Source organism: Panicum virgatum, chromosome 8K (assembly GCF_016808335.1).
Source record: "Panicum virgatum strain AP13 chromosome 8K, P.virgatum_v5, whole genome shotgun sequence".
In the NCBI taxonomy this organism is placed as follows: domain Eukaryota; kingdom Viridiplantae; phylum Streptophyta; class Magnoliopsida; order Poales; family Poaceae; genus Panicum; species Panicum virgatum.
In genome coordinates this window covers 34743338-34770244 of record NC_053143.1, presented here as the reverse complement: position 1 = coordinate 34770244, position 26907 = coordinate 34743338, and the positions used below count along the sequence as shown (strand labels likewise).

The 26907-nt window shown below is 45.0% G+C and overlaps 2 protein-coding genes across 2 annotated transcripts; one reads left to right on the top strand and one right to left on the bottom strand.

Annotated features, from left to right (window-relative positions):
* Window positions 1-392: 392 nt before the first annotated feature.
* On the bottom strand, window positions 393-902 carry LOC120645659. The gene is made up of 2 exons (XM_039922426.1): window positions 845-902; window positions 393-715 (listed from the first exon to the last, which is right to left on the bottom strand). Exons 1-2 carry the CDS (start codon window positions 900-902, stop codon window positions 393-395), a joined length of 381 nt encoding a protein of 126 aa, XP_039778360.1.
* A 23882-nt stretch (window positions 903-24784) lies between these two features.
* LOC120644491 lies at window positions 24785-26705 on the top strand. The gene is made up of 2 exons (XM_039921119.1): window positions 24785-26133; window positions 26226-26705. Exons 1-2 carry the CDS (start codon window positions 26073-26075, stop codon window positions 26552-26554), a joined length of 390 nt encoding a protein of 129 aa, XP_039777053.1. The 5' UTR covers window positions 24785-26072; the 3' UTR covers window positions 26555-26705.
* Window positions 26706-26907: the final 202 nt, after the last annotated feature.

Below are 26907 nucleotides of genomic sequence, written 5' to 3'. Positions count from 1 at the left end.
CCTGGCAGAGACGAAAATCAAACACACTTTATCCTTGCAACCATCGCGCAGAACCAGCTTGACACTCCACAACTAATCAATAAGGTGGTTGTAACATTAGGATGAATCTTCTATTTTCCAGATGAATCTCACCAACCCTACCATTTCTTCGCATACAAAGCAAATTTCTCACGAATCAATGCCCAACCGAAACCTGCCAGACCTATGCCGATCTGCAAGACTGCAACAGACGCGTCTCTTTGATATCTTTGAGATAAAAGTTTACATTCACCATAAAAAATTCATAAAAAATAAGAAGCATTATTCAATAACTGTTTATTTGCTAGCATTACAATTTAGCCACATAATCTGGTTTCTGATGTCCATAAAGAGGCATCAACCCATCATACACTCTAAGCAGCCGAGCAGCCGATGGTGGACGACACAGGCGCGAAGCTGATCTGTGCGGTCGACCAGTAGGAGAACTTGACAGCGTTGCCGATGGAGTTTCCACCACCGAGGCTGAATAGCCCGTTGCCGTCGGTTTGGAGGATTCCAGCAGGGTAGACGTGCACGGAGGAGCTGAACCCTTTGCACGCCAGCTTCACGTTGCTCTGCGTGCAGATGCACCTGTTCTCCACCGTCACAGCGATCTCTAGGCACCCGCCTTCGTGGCGGGCCTTGACAGTCTGCGCGACGACTACGTCCGAGAGCTTGCATGGCTCATAAGCATTTCCTGCACGCACAGATGAAAGAGTACAGTGCGAATGGGTCAGGAAGAGGACTTCATATTTGCCAAGATTTTTAGCTTTTGTTGCAGATTATTAGATAAATATAGTGCCTGCAGGTTGCTTGGAAGGCTAACCTCCAATGCTAAGGCAGGACAGAAACAAGAAGGCGAAGATCTTCAGTGTGGCTGCCATTTCGGTTTTCTCTTTGAAACTCTTAGTGTACCTCGCGGTATTCGTGTTCACAAACTGGTCACTATTCTATGCTATTGGTGCGCAGTTCGTTGTTTTGTCTCCAATTTATAGACTGAGGCTAGGTACGTTAGACTGTATTTTTGACAGGGAAGGTTACTACTGCCAAGTTTCAATTCATATATTGGGCACCCATTTGTTGCACCTGAGCTGTACAGAAATCGTCTGCTTATCTATAATCCAGAGAGGAACGCACGCAGCAAACGTGTTGTGGTTTTTGAGCAATAGGCCTATTCTTTGTGAACGAAATGTTCCCTTCTCTAAATACCTTTTACACAAACGGGAAAAAATAAAATCTTTTGGTTAAGAAAAAAAAAGTAGAGTGGCATAGTTTTTTATACCCAGAGAGTATTTGTGGTAGCAATTCTAGAAAACAGACATTGTGGAAAATGAAAAATCTAGACCAAAAATTGAGCTATGTGAGGACCAATGGTGGTCACCCTTGGATGATGAGTAATTGATAACATTGAGTGAATTTGATGTATCTTTTGGCTTGTGATGTGCAGGTGTCGGATGCGATGTCCGATGTGTTGGCCGACGACACGTGGTGTAGGGTGAGCTCTAGCTTGGGTGAGATGGACCATGCGGTGATGACGGGCAAGCAAAAGGTTTGGTGCCGATGCATCTTGTGGTGGTGAAGGACATGTGGAGGCTTGCCGCCAAGTGACTTGAGAAGTCCGGGTGGAGTCATGGGCGATCCACATCATGCATGATCAGAGCAAGAGCACATGGAGGGCAAGATGGCGACGAAGATAGCATTGGTCAAGTCAAGGAGGAAGGCGATGGCAAATCCAAGTAGACTGCCTGTGGGATAGTGAAACACATGAAGCATCAAAGCTTGGCAGAGGCCGAACATGTGTCGACATCGGAGGTGGCAGGTGTACCGGCTTGGGCCTCAATACCTGGCATCAGTAGGTTTGCCGGTTTAGGCCTCAAAACCGGGGGCACGTCCGTTGCGTTTGGATGGCGGCGATGGAGCGCTCATCGAATCATTGCGAAGGTTGCGTCGAGATGAAGCAAAGTTGTGAAGGCGGCATGCCCCTGTGGGTATTTGGGTTGTATGCTTAATGGAAGGGTGTTTTTGCCATTTGCTAGGCATCTATATATTGGTTTGAGTAGCATATCTTTTGGTGAGATCATCTGATTTTGTTTGTGAGAGTGATTTGCTATGGTTAGAGAAAGGGTGACATGGGTGGATCTTTGATCTGATCTTTCTACCAAGGCCTATTTGGGAGCACTCCAACTCCAAAAAAACAGCTCCACTCCACCAACTCCACAAAAATATGGAGCATGTTCAACTGATTGCAGTGCTGCAACTCCAAAAAAATGATGACTTGTGAATAGTCTATTTCAGTCTTTGTGATTCGGCCCACATGTCAATCCCATTTCAGCCCTCTTAATCTCTCTACTCTAGTGCCGCTGCACCTGGCTCCACATCGGCACCACCTGCCGGCTACCTCTACAAACCGTGGGGATAGTTGACATCCAGCAACTCTTAGCTAATCTAGACACCGTGTCTACACCAGTAAGGGATACTCTAGTGTCCCGCGCGGAGCCCCCACCCTCCGGATATTCAGACATCACACTAGAGCAAACATACGAATACTGGAGTAGTTGATAGAGTTCTAAGAACGATACAATAACCATCTCAAGCACAACATTGAATAATAACGCAACCATATCAAGAAGCATATATCCGATAACTCAGAACATACTTCGAGCAGATATCAGTAACCATAGTCTAATTCTATTACAAACAACCGAATATTACAAGAGAGAGAGCTAGAGATGAACCCATATCAGACTCTCGAGCAGATCCGGCGACTCGAAGACTCCTAGACTTCTTCTAAACTCCACTAAGCCTTAAGACTATACAAGAAGTGCAAGAGAGGATAGGAAGTGTGGTATGTGTGTGTGTGTCATAATCTCTACCCCCCACTTGTATTTATCGCTGGGAGCCACTAGGTAAGACTCTCCAAACCGACCTAAGGGACCAACCAGGAGACGACACGTGGCTTGGCTAAGGTGGTGGGGCCAACAGGCCAGGTCGGCCGACTGCCCCCATCTTCTTCGAGCATGCTGTCCTGGGCCTCCTTGTCTGGTCCACATTGGTTTTGGCTTGTCTTTGCTTGTCTGAACTGGGTTCTTGCATCACTTTTGGTCCATCTGAGCCTAAATAGGTGCTCTGATAATTTCTATGATTTTATGTCGGGCCAAAGTGTGCTTGTAACCTGCATATTAGCTCAAAAACACAACTTGCATTTTCTAGAAGGTAAAGTGTGGTTTAGGGACTTTATTGGATAAAGATGCGTGTAAGAAATGCAAACTCTCATGATTTTCTGATCAAGTTGACGCCTGGAAATGATCGTTAGTGAGCGTCAATAAGATCCCCCAAGCTGTCCTTTGCTCGTCCCGAGCAAAGTTGATAAAAAAATCACTTTGACCCGTACCTTACCTGTCATGTCATAGTCTGAAGCAAAGAGATTCATCTATCATCTTAAATAAGTTGGCTATCATACCTTTGCACAATTACCTTACTCCTTCATGGGGCTTTTTAGCTGTCTCCTTGTCTTGGGCTATTGAGAGTTAAAACAGTGCATAGAGTAGTACTTACTTGCTCATAGATCCGCAATCTATCTGGAGTTTTTTTTGAAAGATTTTTGAAAACATGGCAAAGTTCCCAGGATAACTCTCTCGAGACACTCAACTTGTATTTCCTTACCATGGCAGTATATGCCTCCGCTCTTTCCTACTACTACAAAGCCTTTGTGGAGCTCAAGGTAGGATAAGAACAGGGCATACTTGCATTCCATATATTGTAAAGTCAATGAGATGATCCATGGAGAAACAAGTCATGCCATCTCGATCAAAAGGTGCAGGTGTATGAGTGGATGGATGGATGTGGCTTACTCCTTAAGGTAATGGCTTTCTCTCTTGAATCATCCTTTTTTTTGAGACATGGCTACCCCCTTTTTCTCTCTCTATCTCTTCTTTTTTTGGGTCATGCTTCTTTGGCATGCCATCTTTTCTCTTTTCGGGGCAACCATAATCTGACTTTATTTTATTTCAGGGATGTTCTATGAGAGAGATCACCAAGACATGGAGCATTTATTAATGTGGAATGGATGGATGGTGGTGATAATTCCCGGTGTAGGAATGTAGCAAGTGGATGGGTCGTGTACGTGCTTATGATCGAGAAAGAATGAAAAGCATCTCACTAGGGTCACACAATTTGACAAAACTCAACAGAACATCAAGCAGCATATGTGTAAAGTGTTTCATGAAATATGTCATATGGCTCTGGTAGGACATTGCACATCACTGGGGAACTTGCCTTTTTAGAATTTTTTTGAAAACAACTCCAGACTTCAAGCATCACTATTACAAACTTGCACAACCCTATTTATCTTATCTATACTCACAACAACTTAGACTTGGATCAAGCATACGCAACCCACAGAACTTTCAGGTTCATTGGCAAGGTATTTATATAACCGACAGATTTAAACTCAAGAGAACTCTCATTTTCAAACTAGAGACAACAGACATGGTAGAACAAAGCAAAACTCATCCTTTCAACTTATCATAAGGAGTTAAAATATTCTTACCGCGCATGATGGAAAAGGGAAATAAAGTAGTAAATATTTATTTTATTTTTTGGAAGTTTTTATCAAATTTTATTCAAAGCAAGTAAAGGGATACAGTTGACTTAGGGGAGGGAACCTCCCCCAAGCTAGATCTTGGTTTAGGGTCCGAAAAGCAGGACCTTTCTTCATACCTAATCAGGTTGAGGTTGTTTCGTCCGTACCTAGAGAAGTAGTAGCGGTCGATGACGTCTTGTTCTTCCTACACCATTTCTTCTTGGACTTCTTTGATGGTATAGACGGCGCAGGAATAGGATCCTCGGATGTGGGATAGACGATCTCCAGATCTTCCCATACTGTATTAGTGATGAAATCAGGGATCTTCTGATCGTCTTCCACTGGCTCGGTTGGTGGAGTATGAATATCCCAATCCTCCCAAGCTAGCTTGGAAGGGGAGTGATAATCTTGATCATCCCAACCGGGTTCTGCCCATAACCCTTATTTCTCACTATCCTCATGAATTAGGAATACCTCCCTCTTATTTTAAAACTTGAATTTCATGGTCTTTCCCATGATGCGGAGGTTGATTCTTCCTGTCCCTACATCAATTCTGGCATTTGTATCCTTGAGGAATGGTCGCCCAAGTATGAGCGGAATCCCAAGATCTTCTTCCATATCGAGGATTATGAAGTCCACCAATATGTAGGTATTCTTGACTTTTACCATTAACCTTTCCACAACTCCTTTTGGATATCTTATCATAGAATCCACTAGCTGAACACACATAGTGGTAGGAGAAATTGATGGATAGCTTATCTTCTCGAATGTTACCTTGGGCATGATGTTGACGCTGGCTCTAAGGTCACAAAGGGCGTGATCAAATTCACAATCGAAGATTGAGCAGCTGATCACTAGGGTTCTAGGATCTTCTCTTATTGTGGCTGCTAACTCGCCCCCACGCACCTCTTTTTGGGCATGTGAGCTTCTCTGCATAGCTGAGGGGTGTCCTGCTAAGTGGCTCTTTCCACATAGCATTGATGACATTAACGCTTTCTAGAGTTGATTCGGGTGGCCCCAGAAACTTCCCCAGTTCAGCAGCAGGTGCAGCAGTAGCTAGCTAAGCCAATTGAGTTTCTAGCGCCTTGTTGAAACTCAGCTGGTTCTTCATAGCGGTGGAGAATCCGTCCATCTTAGCATGGATGGCCTCCATAGATTTGTCTGTAGCGGCCAACTTCTTCTGAAGGGACTCATTGATCTTCGCTTGGCCGTAGACAAGATCTCTCAAGGTAGGCTGGTTAGGATTGAAAGAATTTGAATATCCATTACCTCCTTGATAGTATGGACATGGTTGATTCCACTCCTGACCTCCTTGTGGGCGAAACTCATTATTGCCATTGAGGAATAAAGCTTCCTTTTGGGTTTCTGGGCAATTGTCACCCGAATGTCCAACATTCCCGTAGACCTCGCATGTCATGCGAGTTTCCAAAGCTTGAAGTGTTTCTATTTGAGCCTTATTTTGGGAATAATCGTCAAATTTCTTGAGGAGGAGATCAATCTTCATAGCGAGCATGTCGGCCTCCTTGACGGAGTGCATGCCTCGCTGGCGCGGTTGGGGGCGATCATTGCTCCAACCTTGTTTGGAAACCATCTTCTCGATCAATGATGTAGCTCTTTCAAGTCAGCGAGAAGAAAGCTCCACTTGCAGCGGCATCCACATGATCACGGGATGACTGTGTCAACCCGTTGTAGAAGTTCTGTAGAATAAGCCAATTGTCCATTACATGGTGCGGACACGCTAGAATATACTCCTGAAGTCTCTCCCAAGCTTCAGGAATTGTCTCTTTTGATGCCTGCTGGAAGTTCGAAATCTGTCCACGAAGAACATTGGTTTTGCCCATCGGGAAGAACTTCGAGAGGAACGCCTTGGCACATTTGTCCCAAGTATCCACAGTAGCCTTGTTAGCATAAACCATTGCTTTGCTCTCCCCAAGAGAGAGAACGGAAATAGACGGAGCCGGATTGCATTTTGCGATACACCCTTGATAACAAAAGTACTGCAAAGCTCCAGGAACTGCTGGAGATAAGCGTTGGCATCCTCATTGGTCTTGCCATAGAAAGGGCTGGCCTGCACCATCGTAATAAGACCCATCTTGATCTCGAAATTTTCCCCTCCGGTGTTAGCCTCGGGCCCGGTAGGGACCTGGTTAGCAGACGGAGCAGATTAATCACGGAGTGTCTTCTGGGCCATAGCTCGAGGAGCTGACGACGATGTGATGACTGGTTCAGCTGTCGAGAGTGATCTCCGAGGTGATACGAGACGAGCTCGCGTCCTCCTCAAAAGTGACTCTGGATCAGAATGAAAGTTTTGCGGCAAGTCAAAACCGGTCATACACTACCATGTTTTCATATCAACAAAGACAAGAAAACAAAGCCAAGTTAGCCTGTTTAGCAAGCGAATACCAATTTTGATTTTGTTCATAACTTTGTCTATATATTTCAATCTGTGCCTTCCCCGGCAACGGCGCCAAAAATGCTTGTTGGCACGTACCAACATCACCACCGGGAAACAGCGATGACACCCACAGATGCCAATTGGGGTGGCAGGTATTTCATGAACCACGAATAAATTCGCAAGCGCACGGAATACCGATGTAGCATTTTACCCAGGAGTATACCGGGGTGTCAATTATATTTCCGCAGGGAAGGCGGTGAGTGAAGAGATATAGACTAGTTAATGAACTTTATCTAGATTGGATACTCTCATGCATAAACAGGGGTAAGATATATAACATGGTTGGTAATAGTGTGACACACACAAAAACTACCCTCTTGGATAAACAAAAGGAAAAGATAAAAGATGCCCTAGGCCAGGAGCAAGGCAGAAGTTAGAGCTCGAGTCAACTGTGCCAGGATAGCTATATCTATACTATGTCATTGGTCAGATCATCAGAGATTAAACTACACAATAGGGAGACCGCTATCGAAGCAACAGGAGGAGCCCATACACCCCGGCGGCTTTATGTACCTCCTACCCCCCATACCGAACATGGAGGATTACTCGGGCTCGAACAGAGCTATCACCACTGCTGGCTACCTCTACAAATTGTGGGTATAGTTGACATCCAGCAACTCTTAGCTAATCTAGACACCATGCCTACACTAGTAAGGGATACTCTAGTGTCCCGCGCGGAGCCCCCACCCTCCGGATGGACAGACATCACACAAGAGCAAACATATGAATACTGGAGCAGTTGATAGAGTTCTAAGAATGATACAATAACCATCTCAAGCACAGGGTGATCATGCAATGCAAGCATTGAATAATAACGCAACCATATCAAGAAGCATATATCCAATAACTCAGAACATACTTCGAGCAGATATCGGTAACCATAGTCTAATTCTATTACAAACAACCGAATATTATAAGAGAGAGCTGGAGATGAACCCATGCCAGACTCTCGAGCAGATCTGGCAACTTGAAGACTCCTAGACTTCTCCTAAACTCCACTAAGCCTAAAGACTATGCAAGAAGTGCAAGAGAGGAGAGGAAGTGGGGTGTGTGTGTGTGTCATAATCTCTACCCCCCCTTGTATTTATAGCAGGGAGCCACGGGGTGAGACTCTCCAAACCGACCTAAGGGACCAACCAGGAGACGACACGTGGCTTGGCTAAGGCGGTGGGGCCCACGGGCCAGGTCGGCCGACCTGGTAGGTCGGTCGGCCTGCCAGTGGCGCCAACCACCCCCATCTTCTTTGAGCAGGCTGTCTTGGGCCTCGTTGTCTAGTCCATGTTGGTTTTGGCTTGTCTGAACTGGGTTCTTGCATCACTTTTGGTCCATCTAAGCCTGAATCGGTGTTTTGATAATTTCTGTGATTTTATGTCGGGCCAAAGTGTGCTTGTAACCTGCATATTAGCTCAGAAACACAACTTACATTTTCTAGAAGGTAAAGTGTGGTTTAGGGACTTTATTGAATAAAGATGTGTGTAAGAAATGCAAACTCTCATGATTTTCTGATCAAGTTGACGCCTGGAAATGATCGTTAGTGAGCGTCAACACTCCTCGCTCAACCAGACCTTCTACGAGGACATCAAGGAATTTGTGGCCACAGTCTCATCACCAACAGTTCAAATCCCCTTTTACCAGTGCCATTTTAGGGGCCGCGGTACCGCAGCGCCAGGCAGGGCAATCCAGAGGGGTCTGGCCGGTGCAAACCCGCAATGGCAGGGGCGGCGCGGTGGCGTGGGCGACACGTAGAAGGGGTGGGTGGCAGAGGAGACGCGAGGAAGAAGAGAAAGTTTGGGTGGGGGCTAGAAAAAATAGAAACGAAGGAGTGTTGTGTAACAAGTGTCAATGGTGGTAAATAACCACAACTCCATGAGGAGGTGTGAAACTAGTGTTTCTGGTGCACCGCTTGAGGTACTCCAACGTAAACTTGGATCTGATCCCTAGCTCCATGTTTTTTTTATCTGTAAGTCCTGGAGCTAGACATGTTTGGCAGAATCTTTCGTGGAGTTCTTCGAGTGGAGCTAAATTTGTTGGAGTGGAACTGAAATTCGTGGAGCGGTGCTCTCCGAAACATGCCCACTTTGATTAGGCTAGGAATGGCTTGTAACCATACCTCATTCAAAGATCAATCTCGTGTTCATCCTGTTATCCGAAGTGTGTTTCTTTTTCTCCATTTTCAGTTGATTTTTGGGTGATTTTTTGTTTAGGGCTTTTCCCGAGTTTTGAGCCCGATTTCTTAAGGGAATTTGTTTTAGGACACTTGTGAGCTTCTTTAGTTAAATCGCCCCATCAAATCCCCGGTGCTTGGACCGCCGCATATCTCTCTACCGTCCTCAGCCAGCATTGTTCCCACCATCGTCTGCCGTTGCCAAGCAATCAGCCGCTGGCTGCCGAGCTCCCCTGCCCCTCCCCCCTCTTCTAAACCTGTTGGTGGCCAATGCCATCCAAGCAACCCTCACCCCTAACCCAGCGGCCATCACTGCCGCGAGCTGGAGTCGGAAGAAGAACAGTTGTGGGGGGCCCACTTGCAGCAACTGTTCCCCCCTTCTGTGACACATTGGCACACAGTAGCGCGCGATGAATAGACATCGCGGTCGCCGTCGTCGGCAGTTGCTGGTAAGCTCACCGCTCTACGTGCGGTCGCACGCCACGCCACGTGCCGTCGCACACCATGTTGCTCGCTTGCATGTGTGCTTCACCGCAGCTGCCCCATGCGCGCGTTGCCATGCGCGTTGACATAACAAGAATTCCTCCACACAAAGCTCGCTCAATGTACAGAGAGAAAAAGACAGGATGAATAAAAGGATTCAAAACTTCAAATCCCCTCAATACCTCATGGATTGGAATGAAACTTGAGCCAGAGATCCGCATTGACTAAATCTAACAGATCCAAGAACAATTTCATGAAACGGTGGAGTCAAACTTGCGAATCAAAAATCGCACCAAAAACACCCCAAAAAACACGGCAAAAAGGAAAACGCGGGGAACACCATCAACCCACCCGCCCTGTGTCGTCATGCGGGGCGACACGGGAGTTGACAGTCACTAACGACCCATTTTGGCTATCAACTATCGTGCAAAAGTCGAGCATCAGAAGGAATAAATGTTAGCATAGGGCGATTATTTGACGAATTCCACAAATGCTAGTCTGAGAATGTGTGCAGATGAATTTGGGTCAAAGCTGCATGTAACAAGCATATTATCCAAGGCATAAATTCCTAGGCCAAGTACAAGCAAGCCCAAAGGCCAAAAAGGCCCATTCGGCAGCCACACAAGAGGAGGAGAAGCAGCCCATGCGCATGACACATCATCAATCCAAGGCGATCTCCTCTCGACCAATCAGATGCAAGCATGATGATCAAAGGGCCCACATGGCAGCCATGCATAAGGAGGAAACTTGGCACCCACTCTTCCTTGCATGAGGGGTCCACATGTCAATCACCCAGCCAAAGGAGAGGTCGGTGGGCCACTGGGCCTGGTCGGCCGACCACCTTGGTGGGCCCACAGCCCAGTGGGCCCCACCGCCTCAAGCTTCCACGTGTCACTTCCTTATTGGCTCTAGAAGGCGGTTTGAGGAGGATTGGCTGCATTTTCGGGGTGGCTCCCTCCTATAAATACAAAGGGAGGGGGTGAGAATAGGACACACACTTACACACCACACCATTCACTCTTCTCTTGAGTTCTCACTTGGGTGAGAGTTGTCTTAGGGAGTTTTGGAGTTGAGGTACTCAGGAGGGGCGCCGGTAATGGCGCTCTTCTCCAAATTGTACCTCTACAAGAGAGTGAGGAGTCGGTGGATGTGCCGGGCTTGTCGGCGCCCTTCTCCGATTGTACCTCGACGGATGCTTATTCGTTTGTAAGTATTCGAGACCTTCTTATTTAGAATTAGAGTTTCGATTGCATGTTATCATATCTTTCTTATATAAAATGAATGTATGCTTAGAGGGTAGCATTTGACTCTAGAGTTGGGCTCCGGCTAAAAAAGGATAACCCTGTACGCCTCTAGAGTTAGTAGGGAATAGTGTAGACGTGGTGTCTAGGCTGGACTATACCACTCAATTGTGTGATAGTCCCACGGTTTGTAGAGGTAGCCGGCAGGTGGTGACAGCCCTGTTCGAGCCCTAGTAATCCTCCATATTTGGATATTGGATAGAGCATTATCACTAGAGCTATCGGCTTGTATAAGCCAGTCGAAACCGGTAGCTCGAAGTATAACGGCGACGTGATATCTTCTTTCTAAACATAGATTCTAAAGGAAGTCCTCTCTGTCCTATCCTTCCCACACCAGTGTGTGTGTCCTTGGACAGCCGAACCCGTAGATAGTGTACTCACGTTCCCCAGTGGATACGATACCCTGGAATACTCTTGGGTGAAAGCTACAGCGGTATCCGTGCGCTTACGGATTTTATTCGTGACGTTAAAAAGTACCAACAACTAGGAGAGCCCAGTGGTCATTGTTGATATGCATCGGCACAAAAGCCTGGAAAAAAATAATAGAAAGCTATTGAGTGCATGGCTATATTCCAAACTGCATGGACAACATGATATCAGTATTATGTACCAAATGCCTTCCTTTACATTTCTCGGCAATTATCTTGTCGAGAACTCTGCACCCATTTGAAGCTTTCTTTTTGTCTGATAACAAGGCGGCTTAGAATGTTGTTATATACGATGCCGAATCATTCTCCACATTGCATAACTGAACAAAGGTATTTATGACCTGAAAAAGGTTGAGTTAGTACACAGTATGTGTGCGCATGTTGGTACTGATGGCATGTATGTAAAATGATATTATATCACCAAATATGAAGCCCCCTTTGAAAGCTACAACAGTATCCATGCGCTTGCGGATTTTATTCGTGACGTTACAAAGTACCAACAAGCTTTCTGGTGCCGTTGCCGGAGAATGGCAGCTACATTATCTTCGGACTCAGTCGTTCTCGTATCTTTTTCATTTTCTTTATTTCTACCTCAACCCTAGCTACCCATGGAACAGCCATCCCTTTCACGGCTCTCTAACCCCCCGGGCGAGTTCTGGAAGCCATCATCCTCATCGAATCCATTTCTTTCAGCAAACGATGAACCCCGTCCAGCCTCCATAGCCATGGTTCGAACTCGACTCTTTTCTGGAACAATTAGTGAAGATCCCAGCAATCATTTGAGTGTTTGAGGGACTGTGTTCAATCTTGAAAATCCCAGGCATGACACAAGAGGCCGTGCAGTGAAAATTGTTTCCCTTCTCTCTCAAAGAGAGGGCGGAGCAATGGTACACCCGCACGATAGAAAGTATGTGCGGTAATTGGAAAGTGCTTCGAGCTGACTTTTGTCACTCATTCTCTCACGATAAATGCATAAAATCCCTACCGATAGACATCCTCGACTTCAAGCAATTAGAGGAGGAGTCCATAGGTGCAGCTTGGGCTAGATTCTTACACCTTTTGGCGACCAACCCAGACCTATCTCTACCCGAGGATGTATCATTGAACATATTCTGCTCAGGTTTAGGCATGGAATCTGCCCTCAAACTCGACATCGCCGCCGGAAGTTTGTTTGCTCAGAAAACTCCAACGGAAGGAAGAGAGATCTTAGATTTTCTCTTAGAAAACTCTTCATTCCCTACCAACAACAAGGAACCCATCCAAGAAGAGTGTGAGTCGTGCCAAGAGGAGCTTCCAGCAGCTGAATCCAGTTCTTCAACTTCTACATCCTTACATTCAGCCGTAGAACTCACGCCCGACCCAGGAACATCGGAGGAAGAAAGAATTCAACCTTTGGAGTCATGTTTTTGATTCGATGATGAACCTTTAGGAAACATCCAAAACCCCTCGAATCATCTTACACTATGTAGGAAAAGGCCTATAGTGACGAGCGCCATCTCCCTATGGTGATGGGCATCGTGCCCGTCACTCCTACATCATCACTGTTTAGAACAGAAGGGTGACGGGCATCACCTATGCGACAGAAAGGTGATGGATATCAGTATACAACGGTCACCTTTCTTGATGACCAGGCCCCCCGTGTGAGGTCTTCGATCGTCACCTTTGTCTACCCCAGGTGACGGGCCTGTAACAAAACCCATCACTTATCAGTATTTAGATGGTGACAGGCTTCAGTTTAGCACCGTCACCTTTCTCGGTGACCAGGCCCCCCGTATGGGGTCTACGACTGTCACCTTTGTCCAACACATGTGACGGTTAGCTTATGACGCCCATCACCTACGATTCTAGATAAGTGACTGGTTGTGCTTTAATGCGCTGTCACCTGGTGAGTATACAGAAGGGACGGGTTTGGTTGTTGCCCGTCACCTTAGAACCTGACCCCTGGAAGCTGAAATTTGTTTCCTGGCTGCATCCTAGAGCATAGCTAGGATTTGGCAGCCTTCTTGTTGATCCAGCAAACACATAGAATAGAATTCAATTGATATCTCACAAAGCTTACATAAGAAACATCCACCAACTGTACATGACAAACTATATATTCTATCTTTGCACTACAAATTAACAGTACACATATACAATAATGACATGAATCGAGAGTACATCCATGAAAGAATTAACAGTGCACATATACAATTATCAGTTCAGCTGTGACAGTGGAAGTCACCTTTGTCACTTATGACATCTAGAAGCAAGGAGGTAAGCTTTTCTCTAATAGCCAAGAGCTGCTTGTCGTCCAATTGCTTGTCCGGATGACCCCGCACGTCCTCCGAAGTTTCTTTCCCGCATTCTACTAGACCATGTATGTAGTCGCATACATAGTAACCACACCAATTAGTTCCTTTTTGTTGTCTCGCACACTGTAAAAGAAATAAATTAGTTATTCTATATTTGTGTACACCTATGCAGAACAATTGATATTACTTAGAGAATTGGTCGCGACCCAACATACCGGAAAATCCATTCTAACATCCAATTGCGACTTCCCTCCACCGACTCATTTGTTCTTCTTTACAAATTGTTTCCACACCCTGTGCAGAAAATTTACTTGGATGTTGAATAATTGATGTAAAATTGAAAAGGATTCGATATGTGCACATTGTACTTACCTGTTCAATGGGTCTATGAAGTGTTGGATTTCAGCCTGTGGTCGCCTCATGGAGTCGAACACTGTAAGATTGCCGCTCTCCATGCAAATTATGAGCAAAACCCAATGATAACTACAGATATATACACAACCATATTAGACTTAGCATTTATTTAGGAATATAAAAGAGGTTTTACTCGACCAAGACTTACCCATAGTTGTAGGGTATCATTATATAAGATTTGTAATGTTGGCGCATCAGGGCATGGTACATGTTTTGACATGTCTCCTTGTAGTTGTCGTTAAGAGTTTTCTGGTTGATTAAAAATGGCATCATGAAGCCCACCTGATGATGCCATCCTTCTTTCCGGCGTCTTTGAAGCTCCATACTGAATGATAAAATACAAATTATGAAGGGCACAGAGTTATTTATGTTGATGACAATCTAATTTTTTTATACTTACAGAACCCAAATGGTGATGATAGAGATATCTAGGGCTTGTCGATGATATATGTGATGTAGAAGTTCGAAGTAGACCCAGAAGTCATCCTCCCCATGATAGAAATCGTGGTCGCGATACTTAACTCCAAACATATCCATTTCTTCGTTCGACATGCGCATGTACCATCTATGTAAATTGAACATCTGTGTTCCTAGGTTGATCTCCTCCTCCTCAGTGAAAAGAGGTTTTCCAAGCTTGAATGGATGAGCAACAACTATAGCAATTGGGATATATGCCGTCCCCGCTACCTGATCAAGCGTAAATCCTGTTTCGTAAAGAAATTCCGCCTCTTGTTCATTTGGTTGCCTCCCCACCATGAGGGGCTCGAGTTGCTACTGTACTGAGCCTAGTTGAGGAACAGCCTTTCCACATTTCTTATTTTTTCTTTGTTGTTGTGCCTTTATCAGCGTGCGATCAAAGTCCGAGGGTAGTTTTGTCGGTCCTGGTGGGTTGTTCAAGCATGAGTAGACCTTAACTGCTATTTGTCGATCTACCGGTACCCTCTTCTCTGGGACTTAAGGTTTGAAATGTTCTTTCACCTCGCGATCCATTTCCTCATCAAGTTACTCTTGGGTCAGCTCATAAGCTAATTTCTTCTTAGGGCCTATCTTCTTTTCAACTCTTTTCTGCTTCTTGTTTGTGGGTCCAGACAGTGGAAGGGATGATGTCTTTTTCTTTCCTTTTTCTTCTGGTGCCAGAGGAGTTGGAGTACTACCGGGTCTCTGCTCAGGCGGAGACGGTGCTGAGGGAGTTGGATCGCGATCAGCATTACCATAGTCCAGCGGAGATGGTGTTGAGGGAGGGGGATCCATGGGAGCCTTGTTGTTCGCAATCAGTTTGTTGTCGGCCTTGCTCCATAGAACAATCCCGTGTAGTGCATCTCCCAACGTCTTCTATCCATCACCTCCAACAAAATCGAGCTTGAGATTCTCATTAATATGGGTCAGTTCAACTATCTGCTCGACTGTGATGGAGGCGTAGCCAGGGGTAGGGCAGACCCGTGTGCTACATGAACGGATATATTCTTTACTCGCACATGGAGCTCGCATGTTGTTGGAATGGTGATATCATCCACTGGGTACCTCTACTGGTCCACTGGTGCTGGTGCCTTAATCTAGGGTTGCTCAGCTTGTACATCGGGCGCCGCCGTGGATGCACAACTGCTGCGTCGCTGATCGGCCGGGCTTATCACAACATCCTGCGCCTATGGGGCAGCAATCGTCCTTTGGCTCGGAGCCTGCTGCACTGCCTCATTGACTCTTGTGTCCATCTGAGATTCCAGTGACGCAACTTTTTTATTCACCTCTTCTTGTATAGTATGGATTTTCTCGTCATGTTCAGCCTTGGTCCTTCGATGAGTCTTATATGAGCTATCTCCAGCCCAAGCAACTTTCCATGGAACCATGCCGATGCCGCGGGCTCATCCAGGGTGTTCGGGATTCTTTAATGCCCTGGTCAGCTCATCATTCTCCCTTTGAGGCTGGAATGTTCCTTGTTTTGCCTCATCTATTGATGTGACCAGATCGCGGGCCACTTCTTCCATATTCTCAGGCACAACCAAAGTTCCATCCGTTTGGTTCAGTGTCACACCGTTAGAAAATAACCACCACTTCGATCTATCCGGCTAGTCCCAAGTCGCCGGCCGGATGCCTCTATCCATAAGGTCTTGCTCCGTCTTCTGCCATTTCTTTACTGCCTTCTTGTACCCACTAGCCCCAAGGTGGTGGTTGTACTTTTTGTTTCCCGCATTCCTTTTGGCCTGTTCAGATTTTACTTGTGCTTCCTCAGATAGCTTGCACTGTTTGAACTCCTCCCAATAAGGTTTAACTTGAGGAAGATTGTTCCAGTCCAGTTCCTTATCCTTCTTGATGTAATTGGAGAACAAGTTTTTCTTGAATGTTGCAAATGCAAGGGCCATCTTCTTCAAGGCACACTGCTTCACAAGTTCTTCATTTACTCCTTCCGGAAATGTGAACATATTCTTCAGTTCTGTCCATAGCATTTCCTTCTGGTGTGGAGGCACAACGTGTTGTTGTTCTTCTGGATTGCTCGATTTCCAGAGTCTTGTGGTGATCGGAATTCTCGCCCGAACAACAACCCCACATTGTGCGATAAACTTGGTGCTAGCAGCCTCTGGAGCACATGGACAGCCCTCTGCGTCCACTTCTGTGATGACCTGTCTCCCCTCAAGTTTTTTTGGTCGGACGGTGTCTCCCTTTCGACTGGCTCGACCTCGATGCAGAGCACGACTAAATGTAACAAAAGATATATTAATCGCAAATCTAATATAGTTAAGTCACCATGCATAATTAAGATACGTACCGGAACAGGCAGCTGAGCGGGCATCGGACATATTCAGGAATGAATCGGCTGTGCGGGCCTCTTCAGCACCGAATTGTTCAGCGGCGTTGATCCTAGTATCTTCATTTATTGCATCCATCATGTATCTTGCGGCGGCCTCCTCATCGTAGGGGTCCATCCTTAACTGAAACTAACCCTAAGCGTGTGTTAGAGAGAGAGAGTATGTATGTGTCGATGTGTGTGTGTGTCTTAGAGAGAGAGTGTGTGTCTGTGTGTGTTAGTGTGTGTGTGTGTGTTAGAGAGAGTGTATGTGTTAGTGTGTGTGTGTGTGTTAGAGAGAGAGTGTGTGTGTTAGTGTGTGTGTGTGTGTTAGAGAGAGTGTGTGTGAGTTAGTGTGTGTGTGTTAATGTGTTAGAGAGAGGGTGTGTGTGGTTTTGTGTGTGTACTACATAAAGGAAAACTAAATAAATACTAAAAATGTACTAATTAATATCATCCAAATAATTCTTGAGAATTGTGTTACCAACTCAATTAAAAATTATATGAAATTTAATAGTACAAAGTATTTCAACATAATACATGTACATGTAATTATCAAAATTGGTAATTTATATTAAATTTTCTAAACCCTAGAGATGAGAATTTATATTTTTGGTAATATATTCCACAATTGTAAACTAAAAATTACTGGGCAATTACCTAAAAAAATCTAAATTTGTAAACTAATTTTCTAAACTAAATGCTAAATTACCTAAAAATCTAATTCACATGAGAAAAGAATCTAAATTTGTAAACTAAATTTCTAATCTAAATGCTAAATTACCTAAAAATCTAATTCACATGAGAAAAAACAAAATTTGTAAACTAAATGGTAAATTACTCAAAAAATTAAAGAAAAAAAAGGCCATCTCGCCCGGCCGGCGGGCAGAGCAGGTGGGCAAGCTGGCGGGCGGCGACGAACTGCGGGGAATGTGGAGAACAGTGGGTGTGTGGACGTCGCCGGTGCGGCTCGGAGCTGAAGCGGCGGCGGCGGTGGCGGCGGTGGCGGCGGCGGTGGCGGCGTGGGGACGTGAGGTGGCGGGCCGGGTAGGTAGTCGGCTGCTGCCGGGGGCGCTGGAGTCGGCGTGGGGACGATCACGGGGTGCTGGCGTCGGTGTGGGACGTCGGCGTGGCGCACCAGGGGCCGCAGCCGACGACGATGACGGAGGCGCCGGCGCGGCCATGGAGGAGGGGGCGCGGGAACGGAGGAGGGCACCGGCGCGGGCCATTGGACGAAGGAGACAGGCGCGGGGCTGGTGAAGGTGAGGAGGCATCGCGTAGCGGGGTGGGCCAAGGTGACGGCAGCGCGGCGGACGATCAGAGAGGGTGGAGAGGCGCCGGCAATCGCGGTGAGGGAGGGGAAATGGAGGAAGAAGAACAGGGCCTGCAGATATATAGGAATGGCATAAGGTACCGGGTAAAAAAATAAATCGGTACCTAAGGCAGCCTTAGGTACCGGTTTCTGATCCACCCGGTACCGTTGGGCAGCCTTAGGTACCGGGTCTCAACCCACCCGGTGCCTTGGGCCCGCAACGGGCGGGAAATGAAAAGCCCTTATGGTACCGGGTGGATTTCCAAAATCGGTACCTAAGGTTTTTTGAAGTTTACTTTTTCCCTCCTCTTTGACCCTCTTTGAACGAAATTCCTCAGTAGCTCAATGGTAACGCGCGGTAATTTGGGCGTAGCGGCCACAGTTCGACTCCCGAGCGACGCCCCACTTTTTTTTACCCAAATAGGACCCTAAGGTACCGAGAGGATTTTCCAACCGGTACCAAAGGTTCTCTTTTGGTACCGGTTAGAAAATCCACCCGGTACCTTAAGGTTGTATTTGATTTCCCTTGTCTTTTCTTTTGCCCTTTCTTGTTCTCTTATAAATCTATTAATTGGCTAATAATTCATAATAAATCTGATAGTTGCATAATAAATATGATAATTGCATAATAATTTGATAATTGCCTAGAAAATCAGTTAATTGCCTAATAATTATAATAATTGTCTAATAAATCATTTAATCGCCTAATAAATTAGTTAATTCAATAATAAATCTGATTAATGCCTAATAAATTTGTTAATTGCCCAATAAATCTATTAACTCCCTAATAAATTATTTAATTGCTTAATAAATCTAATAAATGCCTAGTAAAATATTTAATTGCCCAATAATTATATTAATTGTCTAATTAATCATTTAATCAACTAATAAATTAGTTAATTGAATAATAAATCTGATAAATGCCTAGTAAATCATTTAATTGTCCAATGAATCTAATAATGTTCATGGAAAATATTACAAGAGATAATCATTCTACTAATGGAATATTAACGATGGTTCGCTTTACAATCGTCCCTTCATTGTGATCAGACGTGCGTAGGGAGCCTCCTCTTGGGCTAAAAGAATACTTGTGTCAACCTCCACTGCGAACGGAGTCATGTCTTCGACCTTGTTGTGTTCTTCTTCATCTGTGATATCGTCGACTGCCACAATTTTTCTTTTGCCTGCCAGAACTATGTGGCGCTTTGGCTCATCTCCCGCACCTATAAAACTTGATTTATTTCTAGACTTGTCCTTTTTCGGTTTGCTAGATATGTCCTGCACATAGAAAACTTGAGTGACATTCTTAACTAGGATGAATGGTTCGTCTCGATAGCCAAGCGCTTTGAGGTCTACTATTGTCATTCAGTACTCATCGATATCAACACCTTTTCTTGTCAGCTTAACCCATTGGCACTGAAATAGAGGGATCTTCAGCGGCCCATAGTCGAGTTCCCAGATCTCCTCAATGTAACCAAAATATGAGTTTGTTTGGCCACTAGAGTCTGTGGCATCTATACAGACACCACTATTTTGATTGGTGCTCTTGTTATCTTGGGCTTTTGTGCAAAATGTGTATCCATTAATTTCATATCCTTGGTACATTAAGATTGAATTTGTTGGACCCCTGGCCAGCCAAGCTATCTGCTCATGAATTTCATCGTTGGCCATGACTTCTTCTGCAACCAGGTGGCGAACGTATCGTTATGATGGTTTGTAATCCACGTCTCAGACTTCGAAGGGTACATGCTTCGGACCATTTGCATGTGCTCCTCTATGTACAGAGCCACCAAGGCTGATTGTTGCAGAACTGTGAGATGTGCTTTGCTCAACGTTGCATGATCGGTGGCATTTACTGATTTTCTTCCAAGTGTGCCCTTTCCTATCAGTCGCCCCTCATGTCGTGATACTGGAACCCCAATTGGGCAGAGTTCATCCACATAGTCAACACAAAACTCAATGACCTCCTCTGTGACATAACCCTTCGCAATTCTTCCTGCGGGATGAGCCCGATTACGAATGTATTTCTTTAGGACTGCAAAATATCGTATAAAAGAGAACATATTATGAAGGAAAACAGGACCGAGAATACCAATCTCCTTGACCAGGTGAACTAGAAGATGTATCATAATATTGAAGAATGATGGAGGAAATATCATCTCAAGACTAACTAAACTTTGGACAACATCCTCTTGTAGCCTGATTAGACTCGATGGATCTATTGCCTTATGAGAAATTGTGTTGAGAAACGTGCATAGCTTTATGATTGTTGCTTGAACATTAGCTGGTAAAATACCTCTTAGTGCAACTGGAATTAATTGCGTCATTAACACGTGACAGTCATGGGACTTTACGTGTGCGAATTTCTTCTCTTTAAGGTTTAGTAGCCTCTTTATGTTAGAAGAGTAGCCTGATGGAACCTTGATACTATTCAAACAATCGAGCATACTTTGCTTCTCTTCCTTGCTAAGAGTGTAGCACACAGGACCTAGGTAATGACGTCCTTTATCCCTTTTTTCGGGATGTAGGACGGCCCGTTGTTTCATACATTGAAGATCTTCCCGCGCTTCTAGTGTATCCTTAGGCTTACCGTAGACACCAAGGAAGCCTAAAAGTTTCACACAAAGATTCTTTGTTAGGTGCATCACATCAATTGCGTGGCGGACCTCTAAGACTTTCCAATAAGGTAAATTCCAAAAAATACTCTTCTTTTTCCACATAGGTGCGCATCCATCATCACTCCGCATTGATCCACTGCCAGGTCCTTGTCCGAATACTACTTTTACATCTCTGACCATTTCAAACACCATTTTCCCACAACGGTGCCTAGGTTTTGTACGATGATCTACCTTTCCACTGTAGTGATCATGCCTCCTCCTTAATGGGTGCTTGATTAGAAGAAATCGACAATGACCAATATACACTATCTTCCTACAGTGCTTCGGATACATGCTGTCGGTTTCTTCTAAACAATGGGTGCATGCCCTATAACCCTTATTAGACTATACGGACAGGTTGCTTAGTGTGGGCCAATCGTTGGTTGTTACAAAAAGTAATGCATGTAAGTTAAAATGTTCCTCTGCGTGCGCATCCTACATAGCAACACCCTCCTCTTTTCACAATAATAGATGATTGTCAATTAGTAGTTTTAGATACACATCAATATCATTACCAGGTTGCTTGGGGCCTGGGATAAGCACCGGCAACATAATGAACTTCCGCTTCATACACAACCAAGGAGGAAGGTTGTATACACAGAGTGTCACAGGACAGGTACTATGGCCACTGCTCTGCTCACCGAAAGGATTCATGCCATCCGTACTTAAGCCAAATCTTTTATTCCTTGCATCATTTACAAATGTTGGGAATGTTCTGTCCGCCTTTCTCCACTATGCCCCATCAGCAGGGTGTCTCAACATATTGTCTTGCTTATGTTCTTCTTTGTGCCATTGCATCAATTTTGCATTAGTTTTGTTCATGAACAAATATTTCAGACGTGGTATTAGAGGGAAATACCACATCACCTTTGCAGGCACCCTCTTCTTGATACGTATCCTGTCAGCGTCGCCTGGATCATCTCGAGGGATCTTATACCGACATGCGTTGCATACAGGGCATAAATCCAAATTTTCATATTCACCACGATATAGGATGCAGTCGTTAGGACAAGCATGTATCTTCTGTGCTTCAAATCCTAAAGGACAAACAATCTTTTTTGTCTCATATGTTGTTTCAGGTAAGGTGTTACCCTCAAGGAGTAAGTTTTTTATAAGTTTCAGCAACTCCTCGAATCCCTTGTCAGACAAACTATTTGATGCCTTCCATTGCAACAATTCTAGTGTGGTACCCAACTTTTTGTGGCCTTGTTTGCAATCTGGGTACAACAATATTCTGTAGTCCTCCAATATACGCTTCAGATCTCTCGATTCATTTTCTATTTCGCAAACTTTCTCAGCTTCACGCAGCATCTGACCTAGATTATCTTCTACAACGTGTCCTTTAGTATTTTCTTCAGGCTTACCCATTGCAGTGTCATCAAAAAAGGCACCGTAATTGGCTGCAAAGTCAGGAATCCTGTCCTCTTCTTCTTTATTATTATCCAGCATAATTCTTCTTTCTCCATGCTTGGTCCAAACTTAGTAGTTCAGCATGAAACCACTATTGAACAAGTGATTGTGGATGATTCTTAATGATGAGTAATCCCTCTCATTCTTACAGAATTTGCATGGGCAATGAACGAAACCGCCATACTTGTGTTTCTCGGCCGCTTCTATGAATTCATGCACACCATCCATGAACTCCTTTGAATGCCAGTCGGCCATGTACATCCATTACCGACTCATCTGGGTTCACAATTCAATTATATACATCATAGATTGTCATAATAATTCATTCATAATACACTATTTAACCTAAAATTAAATACGCTATCTCACAATTTTTTACATATTTACATTTCCCCTCATATCCTTGAACTTTGTTATAAAAGGAATCGGCAATATTCACATTATCACTCTCTCTGTCTGTCTCTCTATATATGTGTTTATGTATTTGTCTCTCGCGAATGAGAGAGAGAGAATGGAAACATTGCCGATTCCTTCTTATAATCAAAAGAAGGAAACATCATATTTTTTCCTTTAATAAATCACTAACTTATTATAATGGTACATTTCATTATAGTAATATAATTAATTAAATCTCTTGCTAATTACATATAAAAAATAACACATCTATAAAATAATAGCAAACTAACCAAATTGCTAACTACATCTAAATAAATATTATTATCACACATATATCAATTAATATAACAATAACTATAAACTAAATGAAAGAATAATTAATACAACAACTATAAACTAAATAACTACATCTAAATATAACAATAACCTAATTGAAAGGATAATTAATATAACAACTATAAACTAAATAACTACATCTAACAATATTGATCACATGTATAAACTAAATAAAGTGCTAACTATATCTTAAAAATTAATTTCTAAATCATGGAGAAAAAATACTAACCTTACAAAAAAATTTGCAAAAATTCTCCTCCCCTGCCCCCACTTGGCTGCCATGAACAGTGAGTTCACAACAGCTTAGAGGAGGGAGAGGGGGGGGCTATTTATAGGCACGGGCCAAAGGCACCGGTTGGTCATTGGCACCAACCGGTGCCTTAAGACTGAGCACCGGCCGGCACCGGGTCGTGGCATCACCCGGTGCCTTTACCTGCACAATAGGCACCGGGTGAAGCCACGAATCGGTGCCTTTGTCGCCGTAGATATTTGGTACCGATTGGAGGCACCACCCGGTGCCTGTGCTCCAGTATTGGCACCGGATCGTGCCATGATCTGGTACCAAATTTCCTCCCTTGCGCCCAATCCAGGCCAAAGGTACCAGCTGCTGTTCCAGCAGCCGGTACTGATGTCGGTACCGGCTGCTGGAACAGCAGCTGGTACCTTTGGCCTGGACTTTTGGCCCGTTTTCCAGTAGTGGATGCAGCAATTTCATGTTGGAGCAACTTGTAATAATGCAGTATTGGAATACAAGCAAGCACATTATCCACTTGTGTTGTTTAATTTGATCCTTCTCCAGTGACTTGCTCTTTAATTATGACTGATGTGCACCACAGCGTTTAGGGTGTAAATCACCTGTAGATCCGTCTTAGTCCTGCGTAGCGAACATCTCCAAATGTGATTATGGATTCTGCCATTCTGGTCTTTGAGATTCTGCCATTATAGATTCATCATACTCTATACTCCATCCTCTACACCAACTATCAATTAGTGGGATCCACTCGCCATCTTCTATATCTTATGCCCTCTTTCCTAAAAAACCTTATACTTTCTCCCCCCTCTCTCCCCCTCTCCCTTTCTCCCCGGCCTTCCTCTCTCCCCGGGTGCGTGCAGGCAACATGCGTGCGCGCGGCCGGCAAGCACCATATGCGGCGGGCAGCCGGAGCAGCGAGGGGCCTCCTACCTCCCCCCGGCAAGGGGCGGGCACGGAAATAGCGGCGGCCAGCAAGCCGCGGTGCAGATAGCGGGCCTCGTCGCGGCGGCGGTGGCTCCTGTACTGTCGGCGGTCATGGGAGGGAGGAGCAGGGGCAGCGTCTCCTCTCGCGTCAGGGCGGGCCGGATCCATGGCTGCGCAATGGCCACGAGAGAAGGGGGGAGCAGAGGCGGAGCTCCTCGCAGCGGCCATGAGAGGGAGGAGCAGAGGTGGGCGTCCTCGCGGCGGGCACTGGAGGAACGAGTAGAGGCAGGCTCCTCTCGCATCAATGCGGGCCAGATCCATGGCTGCGGCAGCCGGATATGCGCTAGTCAATGGCTGCGGTGGCGGATCTGTGCCCTGCTCCCTCCGGCGCCGCCGGCCGTGGCGGCCTCCCTTCTCCAGGTCGCGCGGGGCGAGGGCGAGGCCTGCTTGAGCTCCACCCCCTCCTCCTTTCCCTCCCTGGAGCGGTAGCGGAGTGGCGGCGGTTGGCGCGGGAGGGACGAAGGGGGCCTGAGCACTGCAGCTTAGCGCCGTGCCGCGCTGGATGTCTAGTGCTGAAGGCAATTTGGGAAAGTAGGGTACGTGTTTACGGTACCCGGTGCAGCCTTTTTTACGCTACACCAGCATTGGAAGATGGCATCCCGTGTACCCGGTGCGGACAGCCTAAGTGGTATAACACCCAGGCTCATGTGATTCTCCTCTTCAGCTTCAGGACGCCAATTGTGATGTTAAGGTGTGCTATTTTTTTATACTAACTGTGACAAGTATTTTTAAGGGGCGGATCATGAAAGAAAAGCACCCCTAGAATAATTTCTAGTAATGTCCATATTGTGGGCCAACCCTAGACATCCTCATTTTTAGGAGTCGTCCAAAATATAAAATGCTCCTGAAAATGATGGCACGGCCGGGGGCAGTTTGTGTTTTAACCAACAATTGAAAATAATGGTGGTTTCTTAGCGGCAGATCGAAACATGAACCATCTCTAAAAATAGATTTCTAGGACTGGATGAATTGCTAAAGAATACAGGAATAGCGGCGGGGGCGGACAAACTTTTCATCTCATATTGAAAAAAACGAGTCCTATAAATATATTTCTTTAGTAGTGCTTTCTTCCGTTCTTCTCGAGCTTTGTTTGGATTCCGGTATTAAACTTTCTCCCCCATATTTAGATGCCAATTAGGAGGACTAATTTGAGGTTAGAGTCCATTATTAGCCCTAATTAACCTCTGTTTAGAACCATTGTTTTAGTCCTTCCAAATGGGGCCTTATTTTTTTGTATATACATTTCTCAGAAGTTTAGATAGAGCACTGAGATTAATTATATCCCTCTTTTGGTTTCATGAAGCACATATATATTGGACCCATTGCAAATAATAAATTAAAGTGTTCCGGAAAAATTGTTGTCATGTGACAAGAGCGTTTTGGAAATGAAGTATACTCTTTTCAAGATTTCCCTTAGCACAATTATTCCATAAATACAAATATTTACGAATCTGCAATGATATCATGCCACATCCACAAGAATACGATACCTTAAATCATACGATAGGGAAATATGAGATATGATGGCATATAAATCAGGAAATATGAGATACGATGGCATAAATCAGGAATCAAATGAACAAATCAAATCAAACCTTGCATGCGTTCACCCTTGATAGGGAAATACGAGATACGATGGCCTAATGCATGTATCTGCAATGATATCATGCCAAATCCACACGAATTAATTTTTGATGGCTGGACATGCTGGCACGTAGTCTATAAGTACCGTACCTAGCCAAGATGATAAACTACGAAAATTAGAAAAGTTCTGCAGAGCACTAGAGCAGACACGGCAGCAGACAAATGGAGGACAAACTGATGTCGATCTTCCTATTCCTGGTACTTTTCTGCCTTTGCAACCAAGGTACATGTCCTCTCTTTCTCTGTCTTCTCCCCGAACCCCCCCCCCCCCCCTCTCGCAATCTCTTTCATGAACGCCTTTTTGTGCTTGAGCAGGAAATGCAGAACGATGCAGCCTGTCGGACCTAGCTGTCACCCAGACCGCTGTGCCGTCGTCAAGGGCCGAAGGCTACACGAAGTACACGGTGACGGTGGAGAACCGGTGCATCTGCACGCAGGGGAACATCAAGCTATCCTGCAGCGGATTTACATCCTCCCTGGGAGTCAACCCGGACGTGCTCAGCGTGGACGGCGACGGCAAGTTCTGCACCCTCAACGGCGGCCGCCCGATCGGCATGGGCCCTGACTACGCCGTCAAGTTCTCGTACGTGTGGAGTTCCGAGTTCAGCTTCAAGCCCGTGTCATCAACCATCGCCTGCTCCTGAGCTCATTCCCATTAATTCACGGCAATTTGTACCGTTTGTTTTTTGTTGGATCAGGTCTGCCTTTGGTTAATAAATTTTTAGACAATGAATCGAGGATTGTGTTTCTTTAACAAGGTATACCATCATCCAAAAGTACTGATGGATATTTAAAATTTTGATGGTCATTCATTTTTTTGTCTGTGTGATTCCCGTTATATATGGTATCACAGTTCTAATTATATGGTGAATAATTTTGATGGCATGCTTTTTGCGTTTGTAATTCTGTGAGGTTTGTCACAGGCCTTGTTCTACGGCTTAATCTTTAAATTTGATAGAAATTGCCGTCCAGCTTGTGTCCGTAGTTTTGTTCTCCC